The sequence below is a fragment of the Neovison vison genome, chromosome 13 (genome assembly GCF_020171115.1).
Source record: "Neovison vison isolate M4711 chromosome 13, ASM_NN_V1, whole genome shotgun sequence".
NCBI lineage: Eukaryota > Metazoa > Chordata > Mammalia > Carnivora > Mustelidae > Neogale > Neogale vison.
This window is the reverse complement of record NC_058103.1, coordinates 30185977-30209448: the sequence shown is the minus strand read 5'-3', so window position 1 is coordinate 30209448 and position 23472 is coordinate 30185977. Positions and strand designations below refer to the sequence as shown.

At 37.0% G+C, this 23472-nt stretch overlaps 1 protein-coding gene and 1 pseudogene across 1 annotated transcript in view; one reads left to right on the top strand and one right to left on the bottom strand.

Annotated features, from left to right (window-relative positions):
• Window positions 1-283: 283 nt before the first annotated feature.
• CATSPERB (cation channel sperm associated auxiliary subunit beta) overlaps window positions 284-23472 on the top strand; it is a 109946-nt gene continuing 86757 nt past the window's right edge. The window contains 6 exon segments of the mRNA XM_044231233.1: window positions 284-362; window positions 2134-2222; window positions 3926-4066; window positions 8316-8376; window positions 19192-19287; window positions 23272-23421. Coding sequence (XP_044087168.1) covers window positions 284-362; window positions 2134-2222; window positions 3926-4066; window positions 8316-8376; window positions 19192-19287; window positions 23272-23421 — 616 coding nt within the window.
• LOC122894009 lies at window positions 17448-18785 on the bottom strand (annotated as a pseudogene).

The following is a 23472-nucleotide window of genomic DNA, read 5'->3' as shown; positions in this document are numbered from 1 at the left end:
TTTACACAGCTGTAGAATTGATCACACCTCCCAACAGTTGTCCACCCTGAAGAAAAACCAGAGCCAGAGTTCTTTAGTTTGCAATAGTGATATTTATAAATGTCTTTAATACCAAGTAGGAAGTAAATGTAGAGCCTTGTCAACTGTTACATTGTCACAAAAAAGAAAATAATTTTAACTTAAAGGAATAGATGACTTCTTTACTATGTAGTTGTTTGTCGAAAAGGAACTAAAAATATGTTCAAAGTGATTGAAGAGAAATAATTCTTATTTCTTTCAATAGATGGGATTGCTACTTTTATGTATTATAATTTTACTTTTGAATATACTTGATTTTTCATCAGGAATAATATATAATAAAGGTAAGTTTCAGACTCTTATACTCTCTATTTTCTTGTAGGAGTTCTTTATTCCCTTCCTCACTAACAATTAAAATATAGTTTTTGGTACTTCTTTACATTGTCTTCCAATTTTTCCCAGGTATTATTTATTGTGTTTTTGTCCAGAGGTTTCTAATATTGCCATGAACCTATTGTTAATAAGTTGTGTAAATAGACACCTTAGATATGGAGTTTCATCACTTATAAGTATTAGAATATTTAAAGCTGAAGGAGCATTTCATATTTGAAAAACTTGAATTATTCAATAATTTAAATAGCTTTTTTTTTTTTTTTTTGCTTTTTCCTACATGGTTACATCTGGTATGAACTGTAAACTGAATTATAAGAGAGATTGAGGCTGAAGACAGTTTTCTGAAAGTAATACATTGATTAAATTACCCAGTAGGACTTTTATGGTGGAAATGCTTTGTAAAAGGAATAAGACAAGGCAGTTCACGTCCTTGTGTGCAGATTGTCTAGATTTTCTAGCATTTTGGACTGGATCTGCTAGAACATAGTAGATGCTTAATTAAAAAAATTGTTGACTGACTAAGGAAGAGAAGGACTCGGGCTATCTTCTCTTCACAGGTGTGTTGCAGAAATGCTTGAGTCCTGGGATAACTCAAGGATAACCTTGAGTCCTAGGTTCTACTGGAGAATATATAATACAGAGATGGGTATAATCTCAGATTGGAGAGTCACAGGCCAATTTATGAGATTTCAGAGAAGGGAGCATTTACTTTCACCTGAGGAGGTGGTCAGGGAAAACTTTGCACAAAAGAGGGCAATCAGTCTAGGTCCCCAAAACGAGTAATCTGTGTCTATGCATTTGTGGGGGAGAGGAATTTACAAAGACAACATCAGGGTAAGTGATGGTAAAGTCATGGAAATAGGTAATCATATAATGTGAGGGTGCTGCAGTAAGTATTTCAGTTTGGCCAGAATGAAGGTATAGAAGAAGTAAAGTATGTTAGAAAGATAGGAAACTGGTTCAAGTCATAGAATTACTTGCATACCTGGCTGGAATTTGGGTTTTAGCCTAAAGTCATTGAGATGGAGATTGACAGAATGGCTAAAACCCCACAGGATCCAACTCTGCTTTGTACAAGAGATTCACTTCTGATCAAGATAAGGAGAAGGGATCTTCCTCCCAACCCCTTCTCCAAACTTTTAGGAGAGTAGTCACTTTCCTATCAATAGCTCTCTATTAAAATACAAATTCTCTCTTCAGTCTCTAACTCTTGTTCCTTTTCTGTCCTCACCAAGGACTTTAAGAATCAAGAACTATTTAATATATACATTGCAGAATTTCCAACTTTGTTTTATCATTTATCAGTAGTTTTTGTACCATTGTGGCCAGAAAATGTACTTGTTATGATTTCAGTCTTCTTAGATTTTATATTTGTTATGTCTCTTTTTGTGCGATTTAGCTGGGGGATTCTTCTGTTTGCACTTGAGGAAAATGTGTATTCTATTTTTCTTGGATGGAATGTTTAATATATTTCTTTCAGAACCATGTAAAGTAAAAAAAAAGTTCTTATTGACTTTGCATCTGGATAATGAAATTTGTTGAAAACTTAAAAAAATATTAAAAATGAGTCAAGAACTGGTTTTTGTTCACTACTGAATTTAAAATATATAATTATAATTCTTACTCTTTTAAAATTATTTTGTCACTTTAAAAAATGTGATTCTTTTAATGGAAGTTCTTCAATCAGTGACCTAAAATATATGTATTTTTTGTATTATTTAGGTGATATGGAGAAACACTTTACATGTGATAACCAAGGGTTCCCCCAAAAGAAAGAAATAATCAAGTTGTATCTTTCCTCAGATGACTTGGTAAGGTCCCCTAATAGTATGCAACAACCCCTTATAGTCTTTTTAACTCCACGTGGAAAACCAGTAGCACCATATACTCTTTTCAAATACTTTCTACTATGTTCAGACTTGGAGAGGTAAAATCCTATGTAAATAATAATCTTTTTTTATTCCATTCCGCTTGGATCAGGTAAAATACTACATTTAGCCATTAAACAGCCTGGGTGGTTTTGCTTTATTTTTTATTTTTTTAGATACATCCCCTGCCCTTTTCAAAAGGCTTGGTTTGTTGTAATGATCTTTATTTTTTATGGATCTTATTTGTCCTTTCAAAGTTTGACAGATGTAGCCTGTTAGAGAAATTTACTTCATATGACCCAAAGAAAGAATCTTTCCCTTTTATAACGAGTACCACATTGCAGTTGTCATTGGGATAAGGGATAATTTTATTTCTTCAGTTCATATAAAGGCATTTAAACACACGTAACTCCCCAAATAAAATAAAATAAAATGTACTATTAAGATAGTCATCCTGCAAATGCTAACAAAAGAGTAAGCTCAGAAAAAACATTTAGATTGCTTGAAAATCTCCGATGAATATAATAAAAACAAGGACAAATATATTTTCCCCCAAAGTCTTTTTTTTTTTTTTAAGATTTTATTTATCTGACAGAGATCACAAGTAGGCAGAGAGGCAGGCAGAGAGAAAGGAGGAAGCAGGCTCCCTACTGAGCAGAGAGAGCCCTATGTGGGACTCGATCCCAGGACCCTGGGATCATGACCTGAGCTGAAGGCAGAGGCTTTAACCCACTGAGCCACCCAGGTGCGCCCCCCCCCCCAAAGTCTTTCTGACTTAGTTTCCAGTTCCTTCTTGATATGCCAAACATATATTTACTTTTATACTCACAGCTGTTGTGAAGTGCATGCCGTTTGAGTCAAAAATACCTTTCCTCTTTGTGATAATATATCATGGAGAAAGATGGGCTTTAGAGGAAGAGAGACCTTCCAAGCTGGGGTCAGATCTTGGAGCTCTGCACAGACACACATGGTCTGTGTGCCTTCGGGCAGGATACCTAACCCTGATCATCCCTAGTTTTGTCCTCTTAAATAGGGAATTAACTGTAACTTACCTACATTTTGGGTGGTTGTGATATAGTAGTTCTAGAAGTGATATTAGTAGAAATGATGCTTAATATTTATAAAATGTTTATGTGTGCCAGGCATTTTCAGAGTGTTTTATGTTCATGATGACATTTGATCTTCTGTAAGATAAGTACTTAAGATTCGTGGAGGAGGACTGAGCCTCCCCTCTTAGATTCAGTACCTGACACTTGTAAAATAAATGGATGAAAGACAGAATAACAGGAGAAAAATAAAATAAGATAAAATAAAATAAAAGAGGGATTTCTACATGTGATGGCAGATGGCTTTGATTCTATATTTATTAAATGTAATAACTTTACATCCATTTTTGGACAGTGAAGATTATTAGATTAATGAATTGGAAACCTGTTATGACACTGGCATGAAAGATGACTGAGTCCTAGAAGTGTACTTTTTCAAAAGAGATTCCTCCCCCCCACCGCCCAGAGACGAGAATTACTGCAGATAGCGGTCTTTGGCAGCATCTACTTTCATAGATATCCCTCACTTTTAAATTAATGTAAAAGATGCTTCTCTCCATCAAATGGTCATTACGTTTTTTTCTCCCCTCTTTCCCAAAGAAAATCGAGTGCTCTTTCCAATCTGAAAGTGAGCTTACTTCAAAGGAATTTCTAGGTGTGTTCACATCAGGAGGACTTGCTCCGAGTTTGGGAATTATAAATAGTACATATACAGGCATCTTCCACTTCAATTTAACTTTGGTAATAATATTTTATTTTATTCTTTGATATTATTAATAAGAAGCATACTCTCTCTTATAGGATGTGTTTTTTTTCAAAAACAGCTTGTCCATAATAGCACATCTCTATATGTTTTAAACCTAACAATACAACGTTACACTTTTTGCTTTAAATAGTTTTTAAGAAATTAGCGTGTGTGCTGCTGAAGCAAGCGCTAGTTCTTAAGAAGTTAAGGAAAAAAATACATATGGTTTTTAGCAGGTCTGTGGGTGATGAATTCTCTGGGAGTTTTATCCCCTCGAAAATATCTTTACTTCACTCTCATTTGGGGGGGATAACAAAAAATGTATTTTTATTAAGATATAATTTGCAAACCATACAGTTCACCTATTTAAAATGCACAATCAAATGCAATTTAATATATTCACAGAGTGCGCCAGCATCACTACTATCTAATTTTAGAACATTTCATGACTGTGAAAAGACAGCCCATCCCCGTTAACAGTCAGTCCCCCGTCCAGCTTCTGCTCTCAGATGTAGACAGCACTACACTGCGTGGGTCTCTCTGGAGTTGCTTATTAAGAACGTCTCAGAGAAATGAAATCCTACAACATGTCGCTCTCTATGGGCTTCCCTTCAGTTAGCATGACCTCTGCACGTTTCGTCCACGTGGAGGCACGTGTCAGGACTTCATCTCTTTTTATTGTCAGATCACATTCCACGGTATCAACACCATGTTTTGTTTATCCATTTGTCAGTGGCTGGACATTTAGGTTGTTTCCACTTTGGGGCTACGATGAATCATGGTGCTATGAATATCTGTGCACAAATCTTTGTGTGGAAATATATATATATATTTTTTAATCTCTCTTGGGTGTCTACCTGGGAAATCAAGTTGGCAGGTCCTAGGGTAACGGTCTGGTAACTGCCAGGCTGTTTTCCGGAGTGGTTGTACTCTTTTACCTTCCCACCAACATTGTATTAGGGTTCAAATTTCTCCACATCCTCACCCACAGGTGTTATTGTCAGCATTTGGTGATAATAGTAATCCCAGTGGATGTGAAGAGCTATCTTGTTTGGTTTTGATTTGCATTTCCCTGATGATTAATGATGTTCAGCATTTTTTTTCCCACATGTTTATTGTCTATTTGAATATCTTCTGTGTGGAGCTATCTATTTAAATTCTTTGTCCATTCTTAATTGGGTTGTCTTTTTATTCTTGTCTTTATATTCTCAGTACGAATCCCCTAGCAGACACATGATTGGCAAATGTTTTTCCCATTTTCTGAGTTATCTTTTTACTTGCACAAAAGTTATCTTGATGAAGCCTAATTACACATTTCATTGCTGTTGACCTTGTTCTTTGGTGTCATGTAGGAAGCCATTGCCTAGCCCAATGTCACAGAGATTTACCCCCTCTTTTTTCTCTTAAGAGGTTCATAGTTTTACTTTTTACATTCAGGTCTTTGATCCATTTTGAGTTCATTTTTGTGTGTGGTGTGAGGTTGGGGTCCATATGTGTACTTTTGTATGTGGATATCTGTCTTAGCACCGTTTGTTGAAAATACTCTTGTTCTTTCCCTACTAAATTGTTTTGGCACCTTTGTTGAAAATCAGTTGACAGTAAAGGTGAGGGTTTATTTCTGGATTCTCAATGCTATTGAATTGATCCATATCTATCCTAGCCAGTTCAATGTTGTCTTGATACTGTTGTTTTGTAGTAAGTTTTTAAATAGGAAGCACGAGTCCTCCAACTTTGTTATTCCTTTTCAAGGTTGTTTTTGCTAGTCTCTACATGAATTTGCTAGCTTCCATATGAATTTTAGGATAAGCTTGTCAATATTTACAAAGAAGCCTGCTGGAATTCTGATAGAGATTGTGTTGAATCTATAGATAAATTTGGGTGGTATTGCCATTTTCATAACATTATCTGTCCATCCATGAATATAGGATGTTTTTCTATTTATTTAGATTTTTAAATTTTTCTTTCAATGATACTTTGTAGTTTTATAATTCTTTTGTTAATTTTATTCCTAATGTTTTATTCTTTTGTATTATTTTTTCAAAAGATTTTATTTATTTATTTGACAGAGAGAGAGAGCACAAGCAGGGGGAGTGGCAGGGAGAGGGAGAGGGAGAAGCAGGCTCCCCCCTGAGCAGGGAGAACAATGCAGGACTTGATCCCAGAACCCTGGGTTCATGACCTGAGCTGAAGGCAGACACTTAACTGACTGAGTCACATATGTGCCCCTCTTGTTTATTCTGCTGTAGAGGGAATTGCTTCCTTAATCTCAACTTCAGATTATTCTTTGCAAGTGTGTAGTAATACAATTAATTTTTATATATTGATCTTGTATCCTACAACCTTACTGAACTCATTTATGAATTCTAATAGGTTTTCAGTGGTCACTTTGATTTTTTTTTTTAAGATTTTATTTATTTATTTGACAGAGATCACAGCAGGCAGAGAGGCAGACAGAGAGAGGGGAAGGGAAGCAGGCCCCCCGCTGATTTTTTTTAATGATATTTTTTTCAGATACAGTATTTCTGGTTGACTCCCATTTACTTCCAACATTTTGAGTACATTATTCTGCATTTTGAATATGTGAACTGACACCATTGTTTCTGAATGAGAAGTCAACTATTAATTGTATTTTTTTAAAGATTTTATTTATTTATTCGACAGACAGAAATCACAAGCAGCTAGAGAGGACGGCAGAGCAGGGGAGGTGGGGAAGCAGGTTCCCCGCTGAGCAGAGGGCCCAATGCAGGGCTCGATCCCAGGACCCTGGAACCATGACCTGAGCTGAAGGCAGAGGCTGTAACCCACTGAGCCACCCAGGCACCCCTATTAATTGTATTATTGTCCCCCGTATGTTACATGCCATTTTCCTCTGCATGATTCTAGGAGTTTCTCTTTGTATTTACCCTGATTGGGTTTCTCTGGGCTTCTTAGATTATAAGTTTATAAAATTTGTAAAGTCTTTAGTCACTATTTCTCTAAAAAAAAATTCTGCTCTTTTCTCTGTCTCTTTTCTTATTGGAACTCTATTATGTACGTTTTAGAACATACAATATGGTGCTGGAGATATCTAAGGCTCTGGTCATTTTTCTTTAATCATTTCTCCCATTGTTCAGATAGAATAATTTCAATTGCTGTATCTCTAAATTCATTGATTGTTTTACCATCTCCAATTTGCTCATCCAGTAAATATTTTATTTCATTATTAAACTTTTTGCCTCATTATTTTCACCTTGTTTTATTGTTATATTTTTCATTTATGTGCTGGGATTCCCTATCCATTCTTTCACTAAGACATTTTCTTTAAGCCTATGTACATATTTGTAGAAGCTGCTTTGAAGTCTCCGTCTGCACTTTGGACTCACTCTGGGTCAGTTTGTCATCTAACTTTTTTTTTTTTTTTTGTTACATGTTTCTCTTTCTTTTCATGTCCTATCATTTTGGTTAAAACTGGACATTTAAGATAAGAAGCTGTAGCAATTCTGGATTCTGCTATGTTCTTATGAGATTTTGCTGGACGGGGGAATTGTTGGTTGTGGAGTAAAAGGCTCTTTCTTGCCTTGACACAAACTGTAAACTGTCTTGTCTATGGTTTCAGCAGCTGTTATCTCTGCTCAATTTATTTATTTTCAGAAAAACAGTATTCATTATTTTTTCACCACACCCAGTGCTCCATGCAAGCCGTGCCCTCTATAATACCCAATTTTTTAACTTTCATGGTTGTTGTTGTTGTTTTTGTTTGTTTGTTTGTTTTTTAACATGGCCTTTATTGGTCTCCTATGCACATGTGTTGCCACAGGATTTGGGGAAATTTATAATTAACTCTGAGCTCCCCTCTCTTGCAGTTCCTTTGACCCTGGGATTTTCCCCTTAAATTCCCCAATTCTCTGTCTACACCAAGCTCTGTTCTCTGACACATCAAGCCAGAAATGCCTTAGTTTTATGCTACCTGAGCACGGTTGCATGGTATGCCACTTTATAGAATTTTACATTATCAATTAACATTTTAGTTATTTCCAGTCTTCTACTATTACAAGCAATGATGAAAAATATTCTTGAATACATTTTATTTCAAATATGTGAGTATAATGTAGGATAAATTCTGAACAGTGAAATTGCTGGGTAAAGGGTATATGCATTAGATGTTTTAATTTAATTTTTACTTTTAAAGATAAGGTGGGATATAACAAAGTAAGTGTTGCCATTGACATTGTCAAACACTATATTCTGATGTCTTCTTTATTCAAGTTCAGTGATCGAGCTTACTGGTTGATCAATATTCCCAGAGAAAACATTACAAAAAATACAGGTAAGAGTGATCTGAACTAATTATTTTACTCATGGGTTTGGGTTGCCAAAAGTAGCAAATAAAAAACATTTATATTAAAAAATTATTTACTATTCCACGTAAGTGTCTCATATCATAGTTGGGACATACATAATAAAAACCATTGTAGCTCATCTAAAATTCAAATTAACTGGGGTTCCTATATTTTATCTGGCAATTCTATTATAGATAGATTGGTTTAACACACATAGCATTTATACTGTTCTTTATTTAAGTAAACTCATTTTCTAGAAATAACTCAGAAGTTGTAGTATGGAGAAATTCACTTACCAATAGGTTGCCTTAAAATAGTCTGTAATAGGAAACATATTATTCACTATGGAATCTACTTTATGTGTTATGCGGTGGCATAGCTTTATATGTTACTATAAATACCCATATGGAAAAAGGAGGAAAATAAAATTCCAGGAGTTATAAGTACAGAGCTAGTGGACTGAGCTAGTAGATCTTGAGGCATGAAATACATTTTCATAGCTTAAAAATGATGGAGGGCATATTATTTTAATATGATGGGTGCAAAAAGTGGAAACTAACTTGGTTTCTTCACTGCAAAAAAAAAAAAAAAAAAAAAAAGATATTTGTTTTTGTCATGGAGCCCAAAGATAAAAATGCAACCAGGTTATAGGAAGGAATTAGGACTAAGATATGGATAACCATCAAGACTTTCACCTTATTTCTCATTTTGTGTTTTCTATAAATCTACTTTTATTTTTCTCTCTCTGCTGACTAGCTCTTCACGCTGCCTCACTGCTAGTCAATTTTTGAAAGTATATTTTTCCTAGGAGCCAGTCCAATTCCAGATTCCCAGGAGAGTATCTTTAATTGGCCTAGTGTTGATCCAGCACCCACTTGTGTACCAGTCAAATGGGAAGGGACCAGGACAATGGGGATCCTACTGACCAACCCCTCTAGGTACAGGAGTAGTTAAAGGGCATATGAGATTGTGTGTCTTTCAGAGTAAATGTGGGTGGTGCTTAAAGTAAGAAAGAGAAGATAGAAAAGTTTCCAGATGAGGAAGTATCAAAGAAAAAATCTGCAAAAGCAACCTCATTGCTGTAATATCTAATATGAACCAGATCAACACATTTGTCTGTATTCATCTTAATTTTTTCCAAATTAATCTATTGGAAACTTGGTGATATTTTTTTCAAAGAACTCACCTGAAAATTGTACTCCTTTTATTTTTTTCAAATCTAACTTAACTCTCATCAATATTAGGATGGAATGTTCTAGCTCCTTGGCATAATATTGACATGAGTTTGATAACTGAAAAAATGAAGATCACTTATTATTTTTGCTCCTTCTAGTAATAAACTATGATTTCAGAAATGCAGTGATTCTAGGGTCACCCAGACAGGAATAACGGTGATCTGAGAACTTAAGTATTTCATATGGAAAGACACCACATGAGCTCTGCCTCTCTTGATACAACTCCCTGGAGTGATTATAAATAAATATATGTGAGCTCATAATATAATAGGAGAGGACTGCCTAATTATTAATAAGCTAGAAATCAGGAAAAAATATGTTCAGGGGGAAGGAGACCATACTTGCTATTTCATTTTTTTTCTTCCTTAATCATATCTTATCTACTGCTCTGGCATGAATTAAAGTATTATGTAAGCATGACATCTTGGGAAGGGTAGTTGAGGACACATCACCCACAGAGGTAACAAAATAATCATCATAGTAGTAGAGCTAGCAGGTTCATCACTATTCTAAACACTTTACCTATACTAACTAATCTATCCCTCACTATGTGCTAGGCACAATTATTATGCCCATTTTCTTTTCTTTCTTTCTTCTTCTTCTTCTTTTTTTTTTTTAAAGATTTATTTATTTATTTGAGAGATGGTAGGGAAAGGCAGAGGAAGAGGGAGAGGGTCCCAAGCAGACTGTGTTGAGCTCGGAGCCCGACACAGGGTTTGATCCCACGACCCTGAGATCATAACCTGAGCCAAAATCAAGTCGATCACTTAACCAACTGTACCACCCAGATGCCCCTATCGTGTCCATTTCAAATGATTCAACTGAGACCCATGGAGCCATAGGGAAGTGCAGTGATAGCTAGGAAATGCCGAAAGCAGCCTGAAGTTTGACAGCTTAAAACTGTTGAAAGTAAAAAGAGTTCCTCTTTGATTTACACCTCATAATTTGTCCTTTTATAACATTTTAAATAAGGTATAATTTGCATTCAGTAAAATGTACCCTTTTTGAAAAGCATCTAGTTCAGTAAGTTTGCACAAATATGTACAGTTGTGTAATCCCTACAATCAAGATACAGAACTGCTCCAGTACCCAACAACATTATCCCACCCATGGTCAACCTCTCCCCATTGTCCAAGCCCCCCATCGCTGTGGATCTATTTTCTTTTCCTATCGTGTTTGCCTATTCTGGTGAACATATTCATATACGTGGAATCATGGAAAATGCGGCCTTTTAAATCTGGCTTCTTTCACTTAGCGTAATGCATCTGAGATTTCTCTATGTTGTAATTTCTTCCATTTTCTTCCTGGATAGTACTCCATTGTATGGGTATACCAGAGTTAATTTTATTGACGGGCATTTGGATTTTTACAATTTTTAGCTATTTTGATTAAAGCTGCTACAAGAATACAGGTTCTTTTGTAAACATAAATTTTTTTTGTGTTTGGCTAATACCGAGTAGTAGGATTGCTGTGTTATATGATAAGTGTAAGTTTAACTTTATGAGAAATTGTCAAACTATTTTCCAAAGTAGCTGTATCATTCTGCATTTTCACCAACAGTTTATCTGAACCCATGCCAGGACTTAATATGTATAAAGGTGTATGTGTGGGCACGTGTGTGTGTGTGTGTGTGTGTGTGTAATTTTAGCCATTCTAATAGTTGTATAGAGAAATTTAATAATTTTAATTTGCAATTCCCTAATAACTAATGACATTGAACATTTTTTGTGCTTATTTGCTGTTTGAATTACCTATGCAAATTTTTTGCAAGCTTGTTAATTATTTTGGATCCAAGTCCCTTATCAGATATATGATCTACAAATAGTTTTTTCCTATGCTATATCTTGTATTTTTCATATCTTAACAATATCTCTTGAAGATCAGAGTTTTTAATTTTGGTGAAGTCTAATTTATCAGTTTTTATTTTATGGATTACACTTTGGGCATCATAGCTGACTCAAGTTCACAAAGATATTCTCCTGTATTTACTTCAAGAAGATTATGGTTCCAAGTTTTATATTTAGGTCTGACTCAATTTGAGCTAATTTGTTATATGGACTAGTTTTATTTGGGGGGGAATACAGATACCCAATTATTCCAGCATCATTGTTATAAAAACTATTTTGTGTCCATTGTATTACTATTTCTGGGTTCTCCATCTTTTCACCAGTACCATGTTGTTTTGATTACTTAAGCTTTATAAACAGTAAGCTTGTAGGGGCATATGGGTGGCTTAGTGGGTTAAGCCTCTGCGTTTAACTCAGGTCATGATCTCAGGGTCCCCGCATTGGGCTCTCTGCTCAGCAGGGATCCTGCTTCCCCTTCTCTCTCTCTACCTCTCTGTCTACTTGTGATCTCTGTCAAATAAATAAATAAAATCTTTTAAAAAAATAAAAAATAAACAATAAGCTTGTAATAAGTAATGTTAATCCTTCAACTTTGCTCTTTTTCAAAACCGTTTTGGTTAGTATACTTCTTTTGCCTTTATAAATTTTAGAATAAACTTGTTAGTTCTATTTAAAAATCCCATGGTTTTTAGATTTGGATTGCATTAAATTTGTAGGTTAGAGAGAATTGACATCTTACCACTGAATCTTCCAATCCATGGACACTGTATACCTCTCCATTTATGTATATCTTCTTTGAACTATTTCATCTGGGCTTTGTGGTTTTCAGCACAGAGATATTACACATTTAAAAAAAAGATTTTTATGACTAAGTATTTCACATTTTTTGGTATATTATAAGTGGTTCTTTTTAATATTTGAATTTCCAACTGTTCATTTCTAGTATGTAGAAATATGATTGATTTCTGTAGATTGATTGTGTGTCTTACAACCTTGTTAAATTCACTTATTGGTTCTAGTAGCTTTTGTATATTCTTTGGTTTTTCGACATAGAAAAATCATTCATCCAGAAAAAGAGAGAATTTCATTTCTTCCTTTCTAGTATGTATTCATTTCTTTCTTTCTTTTTTTTTTTTTTGTTCTCTTTTATAGTGGTAGGACCTCTAGTACCATGTTTAACAGAAATGATAAGAGGACATCTTAGCCTTGTTTCCAATTTTAGGGGGAAAACATTCAATCTTTCATCATTATGTATAATGTTACTTTGGCATTTTGTAGATGCCCTTTAACATGTTAAGGAAGGTCCCTTCTGTTCCTAGTTTGCAGAATTTTTATCATGAATTGGTGTTAAATCTGTTGAATCTGTTAAATGCTCTTTCTGCATCTGTTGAGAAAATAAGTATTTTCCTCTTCAGTGTGTTGATAAGGTCGGATTTCTTTCTTTCTTTCTTTTTTTAAGATCTTATTTATTTATTTGATAGCGAGAGAGAGAGAGAGAGAGAGAGCAGAGAGAGAGAGCCAGTGCAGCAGGGGGAGCTGCAGGCAGAGGGAGAGGAAGAAGCAGGCTTACAGAGCAGGGAGCCTGATGTGGGGCTCAGTCCCAGGACCCTGGGATCATAACCTAAGCCAAAGGCAGACTCTCAATGACTGAGCCACCCAGGCACCCTGAGGGTGGATTTGATTGATTCATTTTTGAATTTTGAGCTAGCCTTACACTCCTAGGATAAACAACTCTTGGTTATGGTGTGTCATCCTTTTCATATATTTTTGCACTCATTTGGCTAGTTTGTTCTCATGGTTATCAGTCTGGAGTTTTACTCCTAAGGTCTTTATCTCCTTTTGGTACCCAATAATGCGATCTTTTTTTATTTTTTAAATTTGTAAAATTATTTTTGTTAGCATATGATGTATTATTTGACCCAGGGGTACAGGTCTGTGAATTGTCAGGCTTATACATCTCACAGCACTCACCATATTTGCTCTGCTGTTTGTTTGCTGCTGATGAACACCAGGGTGGTGCTCAACTTTAAGCTGAAAAAGGACATGCAGGGCTTTGGGGAGGAGTCAAGGTAGCCCATAACAGGGGATAACATCCTGTTCTTCACGGAGCCTCAGATGCTTTAGAATTTTCATCCCCCTGGGGAACATCTTCAAGATGTCCTACAGGATCAAGCTGTTGGGCTCTAGACCACCAGATATGAAACTCGGAACACACCTGCGCAGATGCTGAGTCTCTATCCCTCCATTTCTGATGACTTCTAGAATGTTTCTGATTAGGAAACCACTGATCTTTCCAGAAAGCCGAAGCTCATGGTGGTGGGAAGGGCAGAGGGTGTTTGGCAAGATGCACAAGGCTTCCCAGCCACATTGCTTTTCTTTTCAAAAGTATTTTCACTTTGGTCTCTGAATTGAAATGCTGTCTGCTTAAGGAGTTCCAGGAAGACTTAAATAAGGGGCTGTGATAGCAGTGCATTCCCCATAGATAAAAGAACATGTCTAGATCATTTTATTGTATTGCAAGTCAAGATTTCACTAGAAACCAGTTTCTGGATATTTCTTGGTTTATTTTTAATAGCCATCTTTTGGATATAAATTACAGGAATTTTGGATATAAATTACAGGAATTTTAAAAATATTTTATTTGTTTTAGAGGGAGGGAGAGAAAGAGTGAGAGCCCCATGTGTGCAAGTATGGGGTGGCAAGTATGCGGGGGACAAGGAGGAAGGACAGAGGAAGAAAGAGTCCCAAGCAGCCTCCGCCCTGAGAGCAGAGCCCATCCTCTGGAAATCCCATGGCCCTGAGGTCACAACCCAAGCCAAAACCAAAAGTTCCTCGCTCAACAAACTCTGCCACCAGGAGCCCCAAATTATACTGATTTTTAAAAATCATTTTCATCCAGGGATCTGGGTAAAAGGTTGGCTTTTTAATTTTGATTCATGCTCTTTATTGGACAGGGTTTATGAATAATAAACAAGTTCATTGTTGCTGGGTCCAACAGCACTGCTGGGACCAACAAGGGACCGTGGTCCAAATCCCCCACCCCCTCCAACCCTCCAGATGGGCTCTGCTTGGCAACTCGCTACAGCTGGGGGTCAGCCCCAGGACTTTCAGGGTGAAGATTCCCATGGAAGACAGACCCAAAACAGTCAGCAGAGGCAGACAAGAATGTTACGAGAAATTTCCCGTTGAGGCCCTCTGTTCAATAAAGTAACTTCAGGACCTATTAATTGTATAATTACTAGACCAATGGTGATATTGTGACTAACTTCTGTAAGCTAGGGTTTCTGAGTGCCTTTCAAGGTTGAAAAACAGTGAGCCTCATTCTAGGAAATACAGCACTTTGCACAGAGGTTTTTTGAAAGGGAGTTCTGGTCTAATTGCCAAAATAGAAATACAGGTGATCATTGCCTGGAACCCCACAGAGCTGTGTGGTTGTTGTGGTTTTTGAAATCCTGACTTGCAGGGAAACCTGGTGGGAAGGAATATAAGTACATAGGCTTTTACAGAACTAAGTGACCCTGAACATATAAAGCTGATTTCTCAAAAGAGAAATGGACAAGTACATAAATAGATAAATATGAGGGAGAGTCCCTCCTATGTTATGGAAAAGATTTTACAGGGTCCTCTTTACATTAAATGTTTGGTGGGATTCTCCAGGCCAGTGAAAACATGTAGGCCTGAAGTTTTCTTTGTGCAAAAGCTTTTAACCACAAATTCTATTTCCTTCATAGATACGGGGCATACTCAGGTTTTCTATTTTTTCTTAAGTATATTTTGTCAATTTGTATCTTTAAGGAACTTTTCCATTTCATCTACAGTCTTGAATTTATGACACAAGAACTGTTTGTGATATACTCTTATTTTCCTTAGAAGAGGGAGCCTGCAGTGATGGTCCCCATTTCACCTTTAATATGACTTATTTATTGCATTTTTTCTTCTTAGATTAGTCTGACAAGTTCATCAATTTTATAGACCCTTTCAAAGAAGTATCTTTTGATTTCATTGATTGTGAACCTTGTTTTCCTGTCCTTTATTTCATTGACATTTACTCTTATTAGTCTACTTACTTTTGGTTTAATCTATGGCTTTTCCCCCCCAGTTTCTTAAATTTGGAACCTTTAGATTAGGGGTGAACAAACTACACTTCTGGCCTGCAGCCCGTTTTTGTGAACAAAGTTTGACTGGAACACAGCCATGTTCGTTAATTTCTCTGTTTGCTGTGGCTGCTTTCAAAAGCACTATGATGGCGGAGCTGAAGTGTTGGGACCGAGACCACACAGCTCATAAAGCCCAAACTATTTACTACTTGACTCTGTGTAAGGCCATTGCTATCTTTCAACCCCGGCTTCGGATAGGTGATTTGTTTCTTTTATCTGCTATAAATATTTTTCTGCTATGTATTTTTCTCTAGCACTGCTTTATCTGCATCTCATAAATTTTGGCTTGGTTGTGCTCTCATTTTCTTTCAATTCAAAATATATTCTAATTCGCCATACTACTTACTCTTTGACCTGTGGTTTTTTAGAAGTACGTTGTAAGTGGGGTGGAAGTGTTGCTGGGTGACTCACTCGGTTAAGCGTCATCTGCCTTCAGTGCAGGTCATGATCATGGAGGTGTGGGATCGAGCCCTGTGCCAGGCTCCCTGCTCAGTGGAGAGCCTGCTTCTCCCTCTGCTTGTGCTCTCCCTGTCTCAATCTTGATCTATATCAAATAAATAAAATCTTTAAAAAAATGTTGTAAGACATCTAAGTATTGGGGGATTTTCCAGATATCTTTGTTATTGATTTTTTTCTAGATTAATTCTGTGTTCTGAGAACATATTTCATGTGATACTTTGTTAAGATGTCTCCCGTGGTCTAATTGGCGAATCTTACAAGTGCACCTGAAGACAGTACTTATTCGGCTCTTCTCAGCTGGAGTGTTCTATAAATGTTGGTTAGCTCAGTTGGTTAGTAGTGTTCAGCTTTTCTTTATTCTTACTGATTTTTGTCAATTGCTGAAGAGGGGTGTTGAAATATCCCACATAATTGTGGATTTTTACTTTTCTCTCTTCATTTTTATCGGCCTTTGATTCATGTATTTTGAACCTCTTGTTATGCACGTACACACTTAGTTGTCCCTCCTTTTCAGGGAATCGATCCCTTTCTCATACACATTGCCCCTCTTTATTCCTGATACTCCCTCCATCTGAAATTCTTCTTTGTCAGAGATTGATAGAGCTGCTACAGCTGTCTGTGAATTAGTGTTTGCATAACGTATCTTTTTCCACCCTCTTGCCTAGTTTTCCCAAGACAACCTTTAGAGCACATTAGTCAACAGAATGGAAGCACACAAATGAATTTTGAAATAAAACCGAGGCACAGCAAATAAGATCTGACCCAAGGGTACTGATGCCTCCCACTGAGAATATAATCAGAGGGAGGAAGGTAGAACTTTAAATCTGAGAGTGGTGGGATGCCTGTGAGGGAGGGAAGGACCCTGGGACCGAATTATCAAGGCCAACTCAGCAGATGTCTTTAACTTCCAGATGCCTCCTGCACTAACTGGTGGTTTGAGACAAGCATGGTGGGTTGTGGGGAGGGAGGGGGTCCACAAAGAGCAATGGGAGGTCTCTGCCGTGTCAGGAATGGGGAAGTCTCCAGTGTTGTAAAGATTGTAGACACTCAACTCTGTAACAACGAGGTGGGAGGTATGAGGCCACAAGAGCTGTGGGGAGGCTCTCTGCTCTTCCATATCATATGGCAGCAAGATATGATGAAAAATTACTGAGGTTACTAGTTCCACGGAGGAGCTGTAGCTGTAGGAAGGACTCTATGGAAAACAACCGGGTGGGTCTAAGCCAAAATAAACCTTCCCACAGTGGAGTAGCTATGGTGCTGTTTTTCAGAGTGGGATACCATCACCTTGGTCACTTAGCTAATGGGGAAGCCTTCTTCACCCAGAGCGAGAGTCTTCACAACCAGACATCCCTGTTTTCTAGAACTCTTCATGCAGTTCTGTTGTTCTCCCTGAGTTCTTGCATGGCATCTGAAGCAGATGTGAGGGCACGTCCACTACCTGATGAGGTTTGTTTGGAACTTTGCCATTGAACTCTTCCACTTCCAGCTCTTGAACTCTTCCCATGGCCCACTAGCCTCGCTTTGCACAACTTCTTGGCTGCTTCCTATACATCCTTCACTGTATGAGCCACATTGCCAGTGGGAATACTATTTCCCACGTGTTTAGGATGAGCGGGGTTAGTATACTACCAAACAGAGATGTGTGCTAGTTAATACACCTGTGGAAAGAGATGCAGCTGGTATAAAATGAACCCGGAAAATAACTAGATGTTACTGTTAATAAAGAATTAAATCCATGCTTTTCCTTGTATCCAATCACTCTGGGTACCATCACAGGAACCACACCATTTGTAACCAGAACTTGCAGAGAGTTATCCAAGCCTTGGGGATCCTCAGAGCTCCTCTTGTTTTTAAAAGCCAAAGATAGTTATGCACATACCAACTTTGAACCCCTCCCACTGAAGGCCAGTTAAGTCATACACCAGAAGATTGACTTCTCTTTCTGGGTTAGCCAATTACATGGGAAGCTCCATTTATAGAAACCTATATGGTGTTTTCTCACACCATTTTCTTTCCCAAAGCCCAGGAATTGCTTGATGGAAAATAGTGATGGCAAGAAGCACAAATTATCACTTGATTTACTCAGGTACAAGCTGCTTCAGAACCACTGGGAGAGGCAAATCCTCTCTGGAGTGGTGCGCAGACCCAACCAGATGCCTGGGCGTGCCTGAAGGCCTGTGCAGCCAAGGCATTTGGGTCAGGCTTATTTTTTCATGAGTGTGCCCTGATTTCAGCCTCAGGCTTGGCCATGTCATAAGAGCTCCCAGGCTGAGTTCACCACCCATGGCTTCCCCAGACCCACCTAGTCTTTTACTTTTAACCCACCAATGCATTTATAAATATTTAAAATGGGTTTCTTATAGATAGCATAGAGTTCAGTCCCGATTTTTACACCTAGTCTGGAAATCTGTCTTTTAACTAATGTTTTTAGACCACTTACATTTAATGTGATTATTGATATGGTTGCATTGAAACCTGTCATCAGACTATTTTCTGTTTGTTCCATCTCTTCTCTACTTTTCTTTCTCTGTTGTCATTCATATTAATTATGCTTTATCCCTTTTTATCTCCACTATTGTCTTATTAATTATACTTTAAATTTTTTTTAGTGTTGGCCTTAGGAGTTACACTATATATTTTAGTTAATCACAGCTTACTTTAAAATAGTAGTATACCACTTCACATGAAGTGTCATTACTTGCTTTTTAAGCCATAACAGCTCTTGGAGAAAAATTATGACCTAAAGTATTATTATACAGGGGCACATGGGTGGCTCAGGCAGTTAAGTGTGCACCTCTCAGTCTCAGCTCAGGTCTTAATCTCAGGGTCATGAGTTCAAGCCCCATGTAAAAACATAAAAACATAAATAATTAAATTAAATAGTATCTGGATTTATGTTGTGGTAATAAAACCAATTCATAATTCTTTTGTTTATTTTACCATCAAATTGTCTGTAGGAAAAACATGAGAAACCTTATATATAAATGCAGTCAAAGTGACTGCAAAATAAAGAGTAATGATGCTGGTCATGTTTACGTAGCCTTAAATTTCACCAACTTGGTATATTAAAAAATGGCTGATTATTTGTCTTTTGTTTTCAGATATTGCAGCTGTCGAAGAATGGTTAGTAAGGATCACTTTACAACATGGATTAAATATTTATACGACTGAAGGAACACTATTGGATAATGTCCGAGGTAAATGCCAACAGATAAAAGTAAAATGGAATTAATAATATTCTTCCAACAAACCTTGTACCCTACTGTATACCAGACTAAGTCTGAGAGAGAGAGAGAAGAGATGAACATTACCTTCAAGGAATGACAAAGAATTAAATACGTGTGATTAATTTTTTGTGTGTGTGTGTGTGTGTGTGTGATTAATTGTTAATAGGGGTCTGCAAAGGGTGCTAGAGAAATACGGAAATATATATTTTTCTATAACCATGTTGGGGTCGTAACAAACAGTGGCTTTATAAAAGTAGTTTTTACCTCTATTATAGAAAATATTATAAAAGATATATTATAGAAAATCTTTAGAAATATAAAATATTTATAATATTGATTTAGAAAATATTATAAAAGTTACTGTTCATTGGATTACAGTTTCCTTTATAATGACTATCAGCAAAAATTCTTGCTCATTCTTTGTTAGAACATTTACATTTTTTCCATGAAAAATTGGTTGTTTTAAAGTTATGAATACTGAGTGATATGACTGTCTAGACCTCTCTTTTCCAATTGTCTGGTTTATAGTCCAACTTTTGGATCGTCTGTAGCACTGTAATATAAAAATTTTTTAAGTCCTCTTTCCTGGACTTTGCATTTTTCTTTACTCTCCTCACCTTCATTTTTAAGAAAAGTTTTTCTTTAAATTCCAGTTAGTTAACATATGGCGTAATGTAAGTTTCAGGTCCTTTTTACTTTTACTCTTTTACTCCCACTTCGATTCGATGCTGTGTAGCATGCAGAGTAAAGATAAAGAAATATTACATTTTATGGAAAGAATTTCCTGGGTAGCTTTAAGAAAAGTAATAATGTCTCCACCCAACCATGTGCCAATTAAAATCAGACCTCTACAAGCAGAGCTAGGAATCTGTCATTAAAAAGGGAAAAATATCCCCACAGGTGATTCTGATGTACAGAGGATTAAGAACTGCTTTAGAGAAAAGGCTGCCTGTGTGCCAAGAGACACCTGTGCATCTATTTTTGCAGGATTATTTGTAGTAGGAGAAAGGAGAAGCAGCAGAAATGTCCATCAGTAGGGGAAAGACAAATGCCTGTAGTGTATTCTGTTAAAACGAAGGAAATAGACCACATATATCATCAAGAACAGAAATCAAAGCATTGACAGAAAAGTCAAGTTTCAGAATAGAAGAACATTTACTTAAAATTCAGAAAACACATAAAGCAGTGCTTTATACTATTGATGGGTACAGAAATATTGTAGTAAAAATATAAAAATGTGGATTCGAAATAGCTGCAGCCATGTCATGATGGTTGCATTTGGGGAGATTTGGGAATGGGGCCATGAAGGGGACAGAGATATCTTCAGTCCTATCTACAGTGTTTTACTTCTTTAACCAAAATTAAAATATCTGCAACAAAAATGACAAAACGTTTTACTTTATTATTTTGTCATAGTGTCCAAATTTTGAAAAAGTAGTCATTTATTCAATAGCAATTGCAAGCTTTTTGAGGCTGCTATTTTGAAGTCCTGCGCTAGCTACATTTAAGGACTAAAGTAACAATTTATAATTCAGTTTTTTAAAAAAAATTTGAAGTGTGAGTCATTTATATATTGAAATGTACCCAGAATATTATATACTGCATTTAAATTTTGGTGTACACTTATTTAGAAAGAATGGAGGTATGGCGGTAGCAAAGAGTTTCGCAAGTTGTTAAAGGTTCCAGATGCAGAAATGAGATTCATTTGTTTGAGCAACTGAAAGAAGGCTGGTAATGTAGAAACATAGTAAATGGTAGACAGAGTGGCCTAGAGTAAGTTTGGAGAAGCTGGCAGGGAGCATGGTAAGAAGTGTGGGCTTGATTTTAATTATAATGAAAAACTGTTCAAGTGTTTTAAGCAAGAGAGTGACAAATTTGGATTTATGCTTTCTAAATGGATCACTTTGGCTGCTGTGCAGAGAACGGACCCTTGGAGGAGGATGGAAGGAATGGGGAAAAAAAAAAAAAAAGATTGGTTAGCAGTTGTTGTACCGGTCCCCTTGGGAGGTGATGCAGAGGATGTGGGCTGGGGTTAGCGGTGGAGATTTTGAGGAGTTAAGAGTCTTCAGAATACGTTTTGGAAGAAGAGCTCGTAGGGCTTCCTGGTGGACTGGGGGTGATGGAGACAGAGGCATCAGGACGAATCCTAGATTTCTTACTGAGCAATTAAGTGGATGATGGTCTCATTTCCTGAAATGCTGACACGGGGGAGAAAGCATTGAGAAGTGGCAATTAAGGGTTAAAGTTAGAGTTATAGTGGGAACTCTTTTCTTCACTACTGACTCAAAAGAGATGTTTAAAGGTATTGCCCTATTTCCCAATCTCCAATCCATGCCCTAGACCACTCCACAACAACTGCTCCTAATTATAGCCACTCATCCCCTCTCATAGGGGTCGCTTTTCTGTCCCCTTCTTGACTTCTCAGTGACAGTCAAGACTTTTAATCATTCCCTCATTCTAAAGCATTTAAAATACAGTATCTGACTTTGAGGAGCATGTACATAAGTAAAAAGGTATTTGTTTGTTTGTTTGTTTTTAAGATTTTATGTATTATATGACAGTGAGAGAGGGAACACAAGCAGGGGCAGTGGGAGAGGGGGAAGCAGGCTTCCCGCTGAGCAGGGAGCCCCATGTGGGGCTCAATCCCAGGACCCTGGGACCATGACCTGAGCCAAAGGCAGACGCTTAACTGACTGAATCGCCCATTTGGGGAAATGTGTTTTCAATTCAATGCAATCATGCTCCAGATACAAAGTCCAATCTCCCTGTCCTCTAAGATCTGGTTATTAATTGCCTGCATAGACATGCTACGCCCTGGAGAGTCAGTCCAAATGTCTCTGAATTTCAGAGTAAATTAGTTTGGTTATAAATTGTATTTCTTTCCATTCTAAGTTACACTGTGTCAACTGTGAAAAATACATCACTTAAAGTTCTGGGATTTTGTAGCAGATCTGGGGGAGATGGTGAAGATTTACATTGTAGAAATATAAACAGCTAAAGAATTGATTATTAGATATCTCTTTTCAAAAGTGCTTTGACTATTTTGGAAATTCAGACAGCAGTATTTTATCAAATTGCCCTGGCTTGCCTTTTTAACTCTCCTTTCTCATTTTATTTTTCCAGAAGAAAAAAAAAAATCCTTCCATTTTTTTATCATTAAAATTTAACATCATCCAGCTCCAACCCTTTGCATGCATATCCAAGAATAGATTGCTGGGTTGAAGGGTAGAACGCATCCCCCTCTGACTGATTTTCCATTGTAATCCCAGCCCAACTTCTGTGTCCCTTCCAGAAGTCCTTCTCTGTGTCTTAGTCACTGATGATACCTCTCCTCATCCTCTCCTGGGGTTCTGGACTTATTCTGATGATTCTCTATCTGTTGCCATTTCATTGGAATGGGAGGACAAGTGAATGTGTGGTGTGGGCTTTTGAAGCAGATGTTGTTCTCTAAATTATAAATGTCCTGTGATCCCACAATTCCATTTCTAGGGATAGATCCTGAACCCAGTTGTACTTTCCAAAGATGGTCAAAGCAGTGTCTCCCTTCCCACATGCTTTTCTGCAGTAGTGACCATGCTGGGCCCCCATCAAGGGCAGGTAGACCTCATTCCTTCTACTCTGGAAAATAAGAATCAACCTATTTCTTAACTGATGAAGGGTGAGGTAATATACCCATTTGGGGGGACAGTGACAGGCCCTTTTATAGTATTTTTAAAACCCTTAAAGGAGGGCACTTGTGATAAGAGCACTGGGTGGTGTACGGAGTGTTAAATCACTATATTCTATACCTGAAATGAATATTACACTCTGTATTACACTCTGTATTAACTAACAGGAATATAAATAAAAACTTGGAAAAACAAAACAAAACAAAACAAAAAACTCTGAAAGGATACCAGTAATGTACCCCAAGACTGCAGCCACATTTTAAACACCTAAATTTGACTTCTACAGAACCTATTCTTCAGTGGGATCTTGGGGCTGTACTGACAAAAAAAGATATCGCCGAAGTCTATCCACATGTGGTAGATCTCAAAGTGGCCAAGTGTCCTTGTGCCAATGATGTAGCGTTACTTGGCTTCATTTTGAATACAACATATAATGGTAAGTTCACGGGCTTTGCTGGAAGTTGGGTGTGGAGTCTCATACTTTGTA